This window comes from Oncorhynchus clarkii, chromosome 7, assembly GCF_045791955.1.
Source record: "Oncorhynchus clarkii lewisi isolate Uvic-CL-2024 chromosome 7, UVic_Ocla_1.0, whole genome shotgun sequence".
NCBI classification, from domain to species: domain Eukaryota; kingdom Metazoa; phylum Chordata; class Actinopteri; order Salmoniformes; family Salmonidae; genus Oncorhynchus; species Oncorhynchus clarkii.
This window is the reverse complement of record NC_092153.1, coordinates 58982363-58996633: the sequence shown is the minus strand read 5'-3', so window position 1 is coordinate 58996633 and position 14271 is coordinate 58982363. Positions and strand designations below refer to the sequence as shown.

The window sequence follows — 14271 nt, the reverse complement described above, 5'->3', positions numbered from 1 at the left end:
GACCATGATGGTTTGAGGGTCAGATTGGGAATTTAGCCAGGACACCGGGGTTAACACCCCTACTCTTACAATAAGTGCCATGGGATCTTTAATGACCTCAGAGTCAGGACACCCGTTTAACGTCCCATCCGAAAGACAGCACCCTACACAGGGCAATGTCCCCAATCACTGCCCTAGGGCATTGGGATAAAGAAAATTAAACCAGAGGAAAGATTGCCTCCTACTGGCCCTCCAACACCCCTTCCAGCAGCATCTGGTCTCCCATCCAGGGACTGACCAGGACTGACCCTGCTTAGCTTCAGAAGCAAGCCAGCAGTGGTATGCAGGGTTTAAGTTAGGTTGTACAGGACATTTCCTGTTGTAAGAATTAAATAACTCAGTTTTTGACACAAACCGGTGCACCTGGCAACTTCTATATCAATAAGGGATCATAGCATTCACCTAGATTCACCTGGTCAGTCTATGTCATGGAAAGATAAGGTGTTCTTAATGTTTTGTATACTCAGTGTACATTTAATCTTGTCTTGGAAGTTCTCAAAACATTTCAAGAAATTACATTTTTTTTTACCTAATATTACCACAACATTCTCAGCAAGCAAATTAAATCAAAGGAAAGCAGATTGGAATACATCCCCGTTATGTTTACCTCCCGATTTAATTGCAATTCACGTTTGAGGACTGCATTGTAGGTGATATAGAAACACATGGTATTGAATTTAATTAATAGGACATTTGAACAGCATTAAATCATACAAACACAACAATATTTTTTTTACACATCATATCTGCACATGTTGGATTTGAACCTGCAATGTTTGGTTCCCAAATTAGATTTCAGACATAAAGTTTGTATGTGAAAACTATTTCTAAGATACATATCTTAAGTTTTTACAAACTCACTTCACTTGCGCATAAAAGGAAGGCTTGCGCTACCGGTGCTCAGACATGTGCAGATCAAATACACAGCTGGAAAGGTTCTAAGCTGACAAATGGAATTGTTTTAAGGCCATGGATCATTTAGCTATTTCATAAAACAATTTAGGAACCCTTTAGGTACAAATACATATATGTATACATACATACATACAGTACCAGTCAAAAGTTTGGACACACCTACTAATTCGATATTATACATTTTTTTACTGCTTTCTACATTTGTAAAATAATAGTGAAGACATCAAAACTATGAAATAACATATGTGGAATCATGTAGTAACCAAAAAAGAAAGTGTTAAACAAATCAAAATATATTTTATATTTGAGATTCTTAAAATAGCCACCCTTTGCCTTGATGACAGCTTTCACACTCTTGGCATTCTCTCAACCAGCTTCATGAGGTAGTCACCTGGAATGCATTTCAATTAACATGTGTGCCTTCTTAAAAGTTAATTTGTGGAATTTCTTTCCTTCTTAATGCGTTTGAGCCAATCTATTATGTTGTGATAAGGTAAAGGGGTATACAGAAGATAGCCCTATTTGGTAAAATACCAAGTCCATCATTATGGCATGAACAGTCAATACGGACAATTTCAAGCACTTTTATTGTTTCTTCAAGTGCAGTCGCAAAACCATCAAGCACTATGTTGAAACTGGCTCTCATAAGGACTGCCACAGAAATGGAAGACCTAGAGTTACCTCTGCTGCAAAGGGTAAGTTCATTAGAGTTACCAGCCTCAGAAATTGCAGCCCAAATAAATGCTTCACAGAGTTCAGGTAACAGACTCAACTGTTCAGAGGAGACTGTGTGAATCAGGCCTTCATGGTAGAATTGCTGCAAAGAAACCACTACTAAAGGACACCAACAAGAAGAAGAGACTTGCTTGGGCCAAGAAACACGAGCAATGGACATTAGACCAGTGGAAATTTGTCCTTTGGTATGGAGTCTAAATTGGCAATTTTTGGTTCCAACCGCCGTGTCTTTATGACTGAACGGATTATTTCCGCATGTGCATTTCCCACCATAAAGCATGGATGAGGAGATGTTATGGTGTGGGTGTGCATTGCTGGTGACACTGTCTGTGATTTATTTAGATTTCAAAGCACACTTAACCAGCATGGCTAACACAGCATTCTGCAGCGATACGCCATCCCATCTGGTTTGGGCTTAGTGCGACTATCATTTGTTTTTCAACAGGAAAATGACCCAACACACCCACAGGCTGTGTAAGGGCTATTTTACCAAGAAGGAGAGGGCTGGAGTGCTGCATCAGATGACCTGGCCTCCACAATCCCCCGACCTCATCCAAATTGAGATGCTTTGGGATGAGTCGGACCGCAGAGCGAAAGAAAAGCAGCCAAGAAGTGCTCAGGATATGTGGGAACGCTTTCAGGACAGTTTTATCTCCATCTCTTCATTCAAAGACTTAGTCATGGACACGCTTACTGACAGTTTTGGTTGCTTTGTGTGATGTATTGTTGTCTCTACCTTCTTGCCCTTTGTGTTGTTGTCTGTGCCCAATAATGTTTGAACCATGTTTTGTGCTGCTACCATGTTGTGCTGCTGCCATGTTGTGTTGCTACCATGTTGTTGTCATCTTGTGTTGCTACCATGCTGTGTTGTCATGTGTTGCTGCCATGGTATTTTGTTGTCTTAGGTCTTTCTTTATGTAGTGTTGTGTTGCCTCTCTTGTTGTGATGTGTGTTTTGTCCTATTTTTAATCCCAGCCCCCATCCCCGCAGGAGGCCTTTTGCCTTTTGGTAGTCCGTCATTGTAAATAAGAATTTGTTCTTAACTGACTTGCCTAGTTAAATAAAATACAAAAAAATGTGTTATTTCATAGTTTTGATATCTTCACTATTACTCTACAATGTAGATAATAGTAAAATAAAGTGAGTAGGTGTTCTTAAACTTTTGAACGGTAGTGTATGTCTTATATTTTATAATATATGTTACTTTATATGCTCATATACTGTATGTGTGACTCATAGTATTCAAATGTTTATTGCATTTACACTACATGGCAAAAAGTATGTGGACATCCCTTCAAATGGGTGGATTTGGCTATTTCAGCCACATCCTTTGCTGACAAGTGTATAAAATCGAGTACATGGCCTTGCGATCTCCATAGGAAAACATTTGCAATAGAATGGCCCATACTGAAGAGCTCAGTGACTTTCAACATGGCACCGTTGTAGGAGGCCACCTTTCCAAGAAGTCATTTCGTCAAGTTTTTGTGTGGTAGGCCACATAAGCTCACAGAACGGGACAGCCGAGTGCTGAAGCGTGTATCACATAAAAATTGTCTGTCCTCAGTTGCAACACTCAGTACCGAGTTCCAAACTGCCTCTGGAAGCAACGTCAGCACAAGAACTGTTCGTAGGAAGTTTCATGAAATGGGTTTCCATGGCTGAGCAGCCGCACACAAGCCTAAGATCACCATGAACAATGCCAAACGTCGTCTGGAGTGGTGTTAAGCTCACAGCCATTGGACTCTGGAGCAGTGAAAAAGTGTTCTCTGGAATGATGAATTATGCTTCACCATCTGGCAGTTGCGAGACAGACAAATCTGGGTTTGGCGGCTGCCAGGAGAACGCTACCTGCCCCAATGCATAGTGCCAACTGTAAAGTTCTGTGTAGGAGACCTAATGGTCTGGAGCTGTTTTTCATAGTTTGGGCTAGGCCCCTTAGTTCCAGTGAAGGGAAATCTTAATGCTACAGCATATAATGACATTCTAGACGATTCTGTGCTTCAAACTTGGTGGCAACAGTTTGGGGAAGGCCCTTTCCTGTTTCAGCATGACAATGCCCCCATACACAAAGCAAGGTCCAAACAGAAAATGTTTGTCGAGATTGGTGTGGAAGAACATGACTGGCCTGCACAGTGCCCTGACCTCAACCCCCATCAAACATCTTTGGGAGGAATTGAAACACAGATTGTGAGCCAGGCCTAATTGCCCAACATCAGTGCCCAACCTCACTAATGCTCTTGTGGCTGAATGGAAGCAAGTCCCCACAGCAATGTTCTAACATCTAGTGGAAAGCCTTCCCGAAGAGTGGAGGCTATTATAGCAGCAAAGGGGGGGACCAACTACATGTTAATGCCCATGATTTTGGAATGAGATGTTCGAAGAGCAGGTGTCCCTTATGTCATAATACGTGTTTATAATATGTGTTAACATATATGTTATCGGAGCATTATTTCAGTTGTACTTGTAGTCATGGTAATGAAACAGAACAAACGACACAAAACAAACAATTTAATTTAATCCTATTCATTAGATTTTTTTCTCTCATCGCTTGTCAATTCAGCCATTTTACTGATGTTAATAATAATAATTTTGCACGCCCAATTTTTCAGTTTTTGATTTGTTAAAAAAGTTTGAAATATCCAATAAATGTCGTTCCACTTCATGATTGTGTCCCACTTGTTGTTGATTCTTCACAAAAAAATACAGTTTTATATCTTTATGTTTGAAGCCTGAAATGTGGCAAAAGGTCGCAAAGTTCAAGGGGGCCGAATACTTTCGTAAGGCACTGTATAGTAGATCTTACTGTACTACACTGTCTTTAGATGGTGAAAAAGGTCTATCACCAAATGATCCAGTGTACCAGCTGGATTTTGCAATTGTGGAGAAAGTTCACCTCATGCACTTAAGATGGCAGTATTGAATCAGGGATTTGGTCCATCTTTCTGAGAAGAATCTGTCTCATCGGGAAAATCTCAATTGCATACTTATCTCGTCAACTCTCCTCATCTCCTTCTCAAAACTCATTGGAGGAGTAGTCCAGAGAGGAGGGACCTCTGGCTTTCTCATCCAATGGGTTTTGAGAAGGAGACGAGGAGAGAGGACGCGAGGAGAATGTATTTGAGATCTTCCCATTGCCTCTTTAGACTCTTCCTCTGTACAACTTACGTTTAGTGTATTCCAAAGGCACTCGAAGAGGATTTTCTCTCATATTAACTCATATAGATGCTTGGGCTAATTTTCACTGAGTCTGTTTGGTCTGCAGACATGGCAGATGGTGAATTAAATAGACAAATATTTGTAATCTTTCTGATTTCACTCACCAACATAACTGAAGTGAGGAATTGCACAAGGAATTGCACAAGCTAATAAAATAGTATTTTGGAGAGGGATTGTATGATACATTTTTTAGTCACAGTAATATTTGCTTATGCTTCTCGTACTGTCTCAAAATGATTTGCATTATTCCTCCGGATGTTAGAATGTTAGAGCATTCAAGAGTTGAAGCGTCTCATTCAGTGGCAGTTTGCGGTGGGTCAAGGTACACCACTGTGATTCTTCAATAAATTCATTAAAGCTTTGTCTGATTGAAAATTGATTTTTTTTTAAGCTGCTGGCATATTCTTATCAGTAATAAGTTCCTGAGATGTGGCCATGGTAGTCACATCAGGCCTCGTGAAAATGCCACGCTGTTAAATAACTGAAAATTACAACTGTTGATGTAGTTTGTTGAGTCTGAAGTTCTTGTAGGTGTATCCGAGGGTTACTCATGGTGAGGCTCCATGGGCATGGAATTCTGTAATTAAATATAATGAAGTTAACCCATTACAGCAGTCTAAGCCAGGGTGGTGAGGTTCTACTAAGATATATGGAATTGTTTTCAGAAGGTTATACCAAGGATCATTTTGCTATTTGATTTAGAATTTTAAGACCCCCAGAAGTATAAAAACATATTTATTAAAACATTATTTTATGAAAATAAAAATGTGGGCCTTACTGCTATTAGGCTAAACAAACGCATTGAACAACAGATTCACTACATGGAACAACCCCCAAAAATCTAAAGGAAGTTTGTTCTGAAGTGTCTATCCTATATCTGAGAGATATAATAAAGATAAACATGTTTTTTTTGTGTGTGTTTTTTTAAAGATGTATTTAACACGTTATTTGGCCACTAAACAGTCTCCATATATACTTCCATTCATTTTTTCAACTGGTACCGGGGGACATTCAGATGAGTCTTGTGAAGCCTGTGGCAATCCTAGAGCAAAACAGGCCTGTCGGTATTCTAGAGTTTATGAGAGTCACACCTTTCCATGTAGAGGTCATAATTGTAGTTGTAGGCCAAATCGTTCGGAAGCTACAGATGATTTTGTGAGAAGACCGTTTTTCAGGATGTCTCATGGTCTGACAAACACCGCTCTAGCTCTGTCACCTTTCACTGCAGATGTGGAAGTGCGACATCCGCGGATGCGGAGTATTGAGAAGATCTAATGAAAATAAAATAAAATGTTATTTGTCACATGCGCCAAGTATAACAGGTGTAGAATACAAACAGGTATCTCTAGCTTAAACTGACAGATTTTTATGGGGATTGTTTTATTAATTTGATTACCACGGGAGCGTGGACATAGACTAGGGCTTTTTAATTCCCCTTTCCCCAAATGCTCTGTGGGATTGAAGAGAAGTGGTAGCACAAGTATGGGAACAGGTTTACATCCAACATTATATCTTTCTGCCTCTACAGACTAGAGTTCGATGTCCTCCTTGTTGTCTTTGTGTTACCTAATGTGTCTTTTGATTGAGTGACAGTTTAACTACAACCCATTTCGTTTCAGTCAGACAGCCTGTGTATGAGAGTTATAGAATAGTCAACCCATATGTAGTTTTCAGATGAATAAAAAACACCTTTTATTTACATAAATTACAAGAAAGCACAAACCGGTTCACCAAAATCTACATTAAAAACATCTTGTATATATTACATTTAACAAATTTACCATAATTTACTCCATGTCTCTAGTAAAATCTTCAATAAAAAGAAGGGCTATGATACGGAATCTTTATTGGCATCTCTTTTTAAAATCGCTACTAGTCATAGAATGGAAACAGAATCGGGACATTGTACTCACAGCACTTAGAGGACAACAAAATCAGGACAATTTTCTGTGTGACCTCTTTAATATCTGAAACAGCTGATTCTGGACTAGTGGTTATAGAACTCTGTATACAATGTTTGTCAGCAGAGGAACGTGAGGCTCAGTCAGTCAGTCTTCACAAGGAGGAAGTCGTGGAGTCCACCACTTCTCGCCCGTTACACACCGTTGGCACAATATTGGAGGCTGAAGCTTTAGAAAGAGAACAGTCCATTTTTAACAACAACATGATCAGATTACAATTCACTGAGTCAGATTAGAGGTTAGAGAAGAAGATGAGAGCAGTGAAGGGGAAAACAGCACCTCGTTCTAAAGTTTGGTCTGTCAACACACCACAGGGGTGGAGTGAAGTGATGCGCCTTCAGAAAGTATTCATACCCCTTGACTTAATCCAAAAAATGTTGTGTTACAGCCTGAATTCAAAATTGATTAAATCTAGTTTTCTTCTCACCTATCTACAGATAGTACCCCATAATGACAAAGTGAAAATACTTTTTAATTTTTTAATTTTGGCAAATGTATTGAAAATGAAATACAGAAATATCTCATTAACGTAAGTATTCACCTTTGTCAGCGATTACAGCAGTGAGTCTTTCTGGGTAAATCTCTAAGAGCTTTGCCCACCAGGATTGTACAATATTTGCACATTATTCTATTTTAAATTCTTCAAGCTCTGTCAAGTTGGTTGCTGATCATTGTTAATAAACAGCCATGTTGAAGTCTTGCCATAGATTTTTAAGCCAATTAAAGTCAAAACTGTAACTGGGCCACTCAGGAACATTCAATGACGTCTTGGTAAGCAACTCCAATGTATATTTGGCCTTCTGCTTTAGATTATTGTCCTGCTGAAATCTGGATTTGTCTCCCAGTGTTGGACAGCAGACTGAACCAGGTTTTCCTCTAGGATTTTGCCTGTGCTTAGCTCTTTTCTGTTTTTTTATCCTATAAAACTCCCTATTCCTTGCTGATGACAAGCATAGCCATAACATGATGCAGCCATCACCATGCTTGAAAATATGAAGAGTGGTACTCAGTGATTTGATTTGTTGGATTTGCCCGAAAGACAATGCTTTGTATTCAGGACATAAAGTTAATTTCTTTGCCACATATTTTGCCGTTTTACTTTAGTGCCTTATTGCAAACAGGATGCATGTTTTGGAATATTTTAATTCTGTACAAGCTTACTTCTTTTCACTCTGTCATTTAGGTTTGTATTGTGGATCAACTACAATGTTGTTGATCCATCCTACAATGTTGTTGATCCTCCTCAGTTTTGTCCTATCACAGCTAACTCAGTAACTGTTGTAAAGTCACCATTGGCCTCATGGTGAAGTCCCTGAGTGGTTTCCTCCCTCTCTGGCAACTGAGTTAAGAAGGATGCCTGTATCTTTGTGGTGACTGGGTATATTGACACACCATCCAAAGTGTAATTAGTAACTTCACCATGCTCAAAGGGATATTCAATGTTAGCTTTTTTTATTAGGTGCCCTTGGTCTTTGTGGTTGAATCTGTGTTTGAAATTCACCATTCGACTGAGGGACCTTACAGACTGTGTGGTGTACAGAGATGAGGTAGTCATAAAAAAATTATGTTAAACACTTATTGCAAACAGAGTGAGTCCATGCAACTTATTATGTGACCTGTTAAGAAATGTTTTATTCCTGAACTTATTTAGGCTTGCCATAACAAAGGGGTTGAATACTTATTGACTGAAGACATTTTAGCTTTTCATTTTTAATTAATTTCTAAACATTTCTAAAAACATAACTCTACTTTGACATTATGGGGTATTGTGTGTAGGCCAGTGATCCACATTTTCAATTTGATCCATTTTAAATGCAGGCTGTAAATCAACAAAAAGTCAAGGGGTGGTGATTTGTGAATACTTTCTGAAGGCACTTTATATATGAATGATAAACAATGGTACTGTAAAATTACTTTTTTGATGACCATGATGGTAATAATGAAGATCAAATCAAATCAAATCAAATTTTATTTGTCACATACACATGATGATGATGATGATGATGATGATAATAATGATAATGGTGATGATGAAGGTTGTGTTTGCCTGCCGGCTTGTACCTTGAGAGAAGCTGGATCCGGGGCCGGTGGTGACGCTGAAGCGGGTAGTGGCCACCCTGAGAGAGGTGACATTCTTCTGGGGCTGGAACAGGATGACGTGGGTCTTAGGGGCAAAGAGGCAGCCCAGCACCACCGAGCCACTCAGACTGACAGAGATACACATGGTGGTGGTCTGCACCTGAGGGGGGGAGAGGGAGAGAGGGAGAGGACGGGACCAGAGACAGGGATTACTCATCTGATAAAGCCATATTATGGAACACAATACAGCATAGAGACTGAGGAATGTCAAAAAGCTAACAGTAGCCGGACAACCTCAGGAAATAGAAGGTTCCATGTGTGATTGTGTAGTGCTGCCAGCACCATCTGAGAGGAGAGTGGTGTGAGTGAGCTGTTTGTTTGCCTGTCAGTCCCTCTCTTAAGCCCCCCTCCACCTCCCCTCCTCCCTTCCATCCGCCCACATGCAGTGGTGTGTCATCAGATAGTCCTTTTATATCCAGCCCAGCTTTGTCTTTGTCTCTTCCGAGATGCCAGTTTAGTTATAGTGCAGCCTATAGGTAGTGGTGCATGGTGAGTGTGTGTTGGGTACATCTTGCCAGCCTGCCATCTCACACACTTCCCAGGCTCAGCAGGTGTATGTCCATGTCTCCCTGAATACTAATATCAGCATTAGAATGAGTTGGGCTGGCAGGCCGAGAGCACTCAGCAGTGGACACGACGTTCAAGCTGTGCTGTGGTCCTTCACTCACTGCTGTCACTGACAGTAGGCTACAGAGAATGCAAATTCACCATAACATGACACAAGTGAATCTTTGAGTTGTGTAGCGAGTCCAATGTGAAATGCACTAGAAATAAATATTGAATTGTCGACAGCCTCTACTTCTGGCAGTCCCTTTGTTGAGCTGAATATTGTCTGTCACATGTAGGCTGCTGTACATTATGTTAAAACATTTCTCCATCTTTTTTAATCTGGTTCATAAAATACCTAAAAGCTGGGATAAGAAACTGATGTCAACCTCATGTAGTATCATCAAAGAGTGCACAGGTGCTATGTTCCACACTTTGTATTCAGGAATAGTCTTAATAACACTGCAATGTGGGCAGCGTAGCCTTCTGCATAATCATAAGCTTCTAATTGATTTTAATAATGGAAAGATGTGTCTTAGGAACAACAGAGAGCTGGGAATCTGCCTTCTCAGTAAGACAAACTGTTTTCCAAGAGGGATGAATTTAGGATGCAGAGCATGGCAACTCTGGATCTTCCTAGCCTCCTCTCACGGTGTGTGTGATTCAGTTGTTCATTATGAAAACTGACAAAGATTTTTGTAAGTACTCTCGATAAACTGTTTTAAAAATGCTGTGTAGCCTGTGGAAGCCCTACTCTACGTATATTCAGGTGTGTTATTCCACAAAGAATCTAGCCCTCACAGGGAGAGTGAGATCATTCTACATTTTCAGCCTGAATATATATTTTCAGAAGGGGAACGTACAACATGATTAGGTGATTTTAGGGCTTCTTTTGGCTTGTAGGAGGGAATGGGCAGAGGCATCATGCCCATAGGGGGCACAAGGGCACGTGCCCCTTCAGATTTGTTTACAATTATTTATATAAAGGTCTGTCAGGGGTAATTTGCGAAGGGGGCACACTGACTGGACCAGGCAAAGAGTAAACCTCATATACTTCTGTAACGGTCACCGTATGAAGGAGAAGAGGAGGACCAATGCGCATCGTGGTAAGTGTCCATATTTAATAGAACAAACTGAACACGACTAAATACAAAAATAACAAAGTGAAATAATAAACTGAAAACAGTTCCGTGTGGAACACACAGACACAGGAAACAATCACCCACAACTCAAATTGAAACCAGGCTACCTAAGTATGGTTCTCAATCAGGGACAACGATTGACAGCTGCCTCTGATTGAGAACCATACCAGGCCAAACACAGAATCCCAAATTATAGAAAAAAGGAACAAAGACTGCCCACCCCAACTCACGCCCTGACCATACTAAAACAAAGACTGCCCACCCCAACTCACGCCCTGACCATACTAAAACAAAAACAAAACAAAGGAACTAAGGTCAGAACGTGACATCTTCTTAGTAAGTAGTTCCTTCCAAGGTGCACTGAGGAGCAAAGATATGCTAGGTGGGACGTTAGATACTCTAGTGCATGCAGAAGGTATCGTCAGTGGAGGAGGAGAGAGAGTGTCCAGTAACACACACAGCGTTTGATTTGATTTTAGCTGGGCAGGACTCGCAGGAAGTATGTTTGTAAATTCATTTGATCAAGCTATGTAGCCTATTGATCCTTTATTTGATTAATAAATTAAATTAAAATGTTTTGTTGTTTCTCTGTAATTCTAGCCAACTAGCAATTTTATGAAGTTGGCTTTAGCTAGCCAGCTAGATATGTTCTCAATCTCCCAACCTAATAACTAACTGCCAAGCATTTTCAGGCTATCAAGCATGTTAGAGTAGCTTTTCTAATTATCTTAGCTGGCATGCCTGCTGGTAAGGTTGCTAGACGTTAGAAAATAAATAAATACATTGTTGTGATTCTCGGGTTATGATACTATCCCAGTGTGGCAGTTGTACTAAACTCCTAAGGCATAACAGTTCTTAAAGAATCAATGTGAATCATTAATTAACATGACAATTGAACAGGTAAAGAGGTATGCTTAGATAACCTATGCTGAATATATATATATATATATATATATATATATATACAGTATATGTATATATATATTTTTTAATACAGTATCATTAGGCATAATGATTATGACTACAGTGCAGGAAAAAGCTGTTTCAGGTGTTTGAAAAATGACCCCTCTGGACCACCCCCATTATAAAGAAAGGTTCCTTCGCTACCACACCCACAACAGAAGCGCAATCATGGCTTTGGATTCACAGGTGATCGGTTTCCTCTAGCTTCCACAGCCACAAATAATTTAAGCTCAGGGTTTGGCATAATGTTAGCAGTGTGGTTAAGGTTAGGTTAAGATTAGGTTTCATATCAAATTTTAAGAAGAGAAATTGTAGAAATGGACGGGGTTTATGACTTTGTGGCTGTAGTAACTAGTGACAACCCAAGGTAATTTCTGTGGCAGCAGAAACGCTAAGGCTCGTGGTTAGTGTCGTTTTTGGCGCTCTTTATAACCAGGAAATGACGGTAAAAACATGAGTTCTCAATACAGAGGTTGAAACATTGATAACCGATGGGCACTACATCAACATACAAATTGTTTAGCAATTTCTGGAGAAAATGTTACATCTACATTGCACGGTAGTCCTAATATCGCTAACAGATCTCATAGTTTATTTTTGGGATGAGGAGACTCTTCGTGATTCCTTACTAAAAAGGGAGTTATGAAATCTGAAGACAAGTTGACAAGTTAAGCGAGACATTAAACCAATCATATTCACTGTTTCAAACATTAACTTCCTCACTGCACAGGTGTCTTTTTAGTGTATTAAACCTTTTGGTTTCTTTTTTTTTAAACATTCGTTTAACTAGGCAAGTCAGTTAAGAACCTATTCTTATTTACAATGACAGCCTAGGAACAGTGGGTTAACTGCCTTGTTTAGGGGCAGAACGACAGAGTTTTACCTTGTCCGCTTAGGGATTTGACCCAACGCTCTAACCACTAGGCTATCTCTTCTTTAACATAAGAGGTTGCTGTTATGCCTGAATTTTACCCAAAACCAACAAGGAAGTCTGCTGGGTTGGCTAATTTAATTTCAGCAAGCCATGACACCAACCATCTCAGATTGTTCTGAAATGGTTTCTGTAGTTAGAAACAGATATGGTAACAGTTCCTGCAACATTATTATGTTGAAATACAATTAGAACTTTAGCTAATTGATTACACCCAAATTGGCCATTTAAATGTACCGGATTCATATAAAATTCATTAAATAAATATGAAGCTATGGTTTGGATAACTGTATATTCAACCTATGTAATGAATTTGGTGAGGTTTTTTTTCCCCAGTTCAGAGAAATGAGTCATTGAAGTTCTTAGGTTTATGCCCCATCATACAACCTGATATTACCAGGTTCTGATCACTAGATGGTGCTGTTCCTGATATTAGGTGAAAAAAGCGTGAAGAAACCCCCCCCAAAGTTAATTCAAAAGTTAACATTAAAATGATAATGATTTATACATGTAGAGTGAAGAGTTCAAATTAGAACAATTTACATGACCAAAAGGATGCGGACACCTGCTCGTCAAACATCTCATTCCAAAATCATGGGCATTCATTTTGAGTTGGTCCCCCCTTTGATGCTATAACAGCCTCCATTCTTCTGTGAAGGCTTTCCACTAGATGTTGGAAAATTGCTTTGGGGACTTGATTCCATTTAGTCACAAGATCATAAGTGAGGCCGGGCACTGATGTTGGGCGATTAGGCCTGGCTTGCAGTAGGCGTTTCAATTCATCCCAAAGGTTTCGATGTGCTTGAGGTCAAGGCTCTATGCAGGCCAGTCAAGTCCACATCAATCTCAACAAACCATTTCTGTATAGGCCTCGCTTTGTGCACAGGGGCATTGTCATGCTGAAACAGGACAGGGCCTTCTGAAACAGGACTTCTCCAAACTGTTGTCACAAAGTTGGAAGCACTGAATCGTCTAGAATGTCATTGTATGCTGTAGCATGAATATTTCCCTTGACTGGAGCTAAGGGGCCTAACCCAACCATGAAAAACAGCCCCAGACCATTATTCCTCCTCCACCAAACTTTACAGTTGGCACTATGCATTCAGGCAGGTAGCGTTCTTCTGGCATCCACCAAACCCGGATTAGTCCGTCGGAATGCCAGATGGTGAAGCGTGATTCATCACTCTAGAGAACACATTTTCACTGCTCCAGGGTCCAATGGCGGCGAGCTTTACACCACTCCAGCCAATGCTTGGCATTGTGCATGGTGTGCGGCTCCTCGGCTATTGAAACTCAATTCCTTAAGCTCCCGATGAACAGTTATTGTGCTGATGAGGCTTCCAAAGGCAGTTTGTAACTCGGTAGTGAGTGTTGTAACCGAGGACAGACGATTTTGACACACTTCAGCACTTCCCGTTCTGTGAGCATGTGTGGCATACCAGTTCGCAGCTGAGCCGTTGTTGCTCCTAGACGTTTCCACTTCACAATAACAGCACTTACAGTTGACCGGGGCAGCTCTAGCAGGGCAACATTTGACAAACTGACTTGTTGGAAAGGTGGAATTATATTACGTTGCCACGTTGAAAGTCACTGAGCTCTTCATTAAGACTATTCTACTACCAATGTTTGTCTAAGGAGATTGCATGGCTGTGTGCTCGATATATTATGTCAGCAACGGATGTGG

The 14271-nt window shown here is 40.2% G+C and overlaps 1 protein-coding gene across 1 annotated transcript in view; it reads right to left on the bottom strand.

Moving 5' to 3' along the window:
• Positions 1 to 6640: 6640 nt before the first annotated feature.
• LOC139414356 (glutamate receptor, metabotropic 2a) overlaps positions 6641 to 14271 on the bottom strand; it is a 62937-nt gene continuing 55306 nt past the window's right edge. The window contains exons 4-5 of the mRNA XM_071162273.1: positions 8928 to 9105; positions 6641 to 7034 (exon numbers count right to left, since the gene is read on the bottom strand). Of these exons, the coding sequence (XP_071018374.1) occupies positions 6961 to 7034; positions 8928 to 9105 (252 nt within the window). The 3' untranslated portion in view covers positions 6641 to 6960. The remainder of the gene's footprint in view (positions 7035 to 8927; positions 9106 to 14271) is intronic.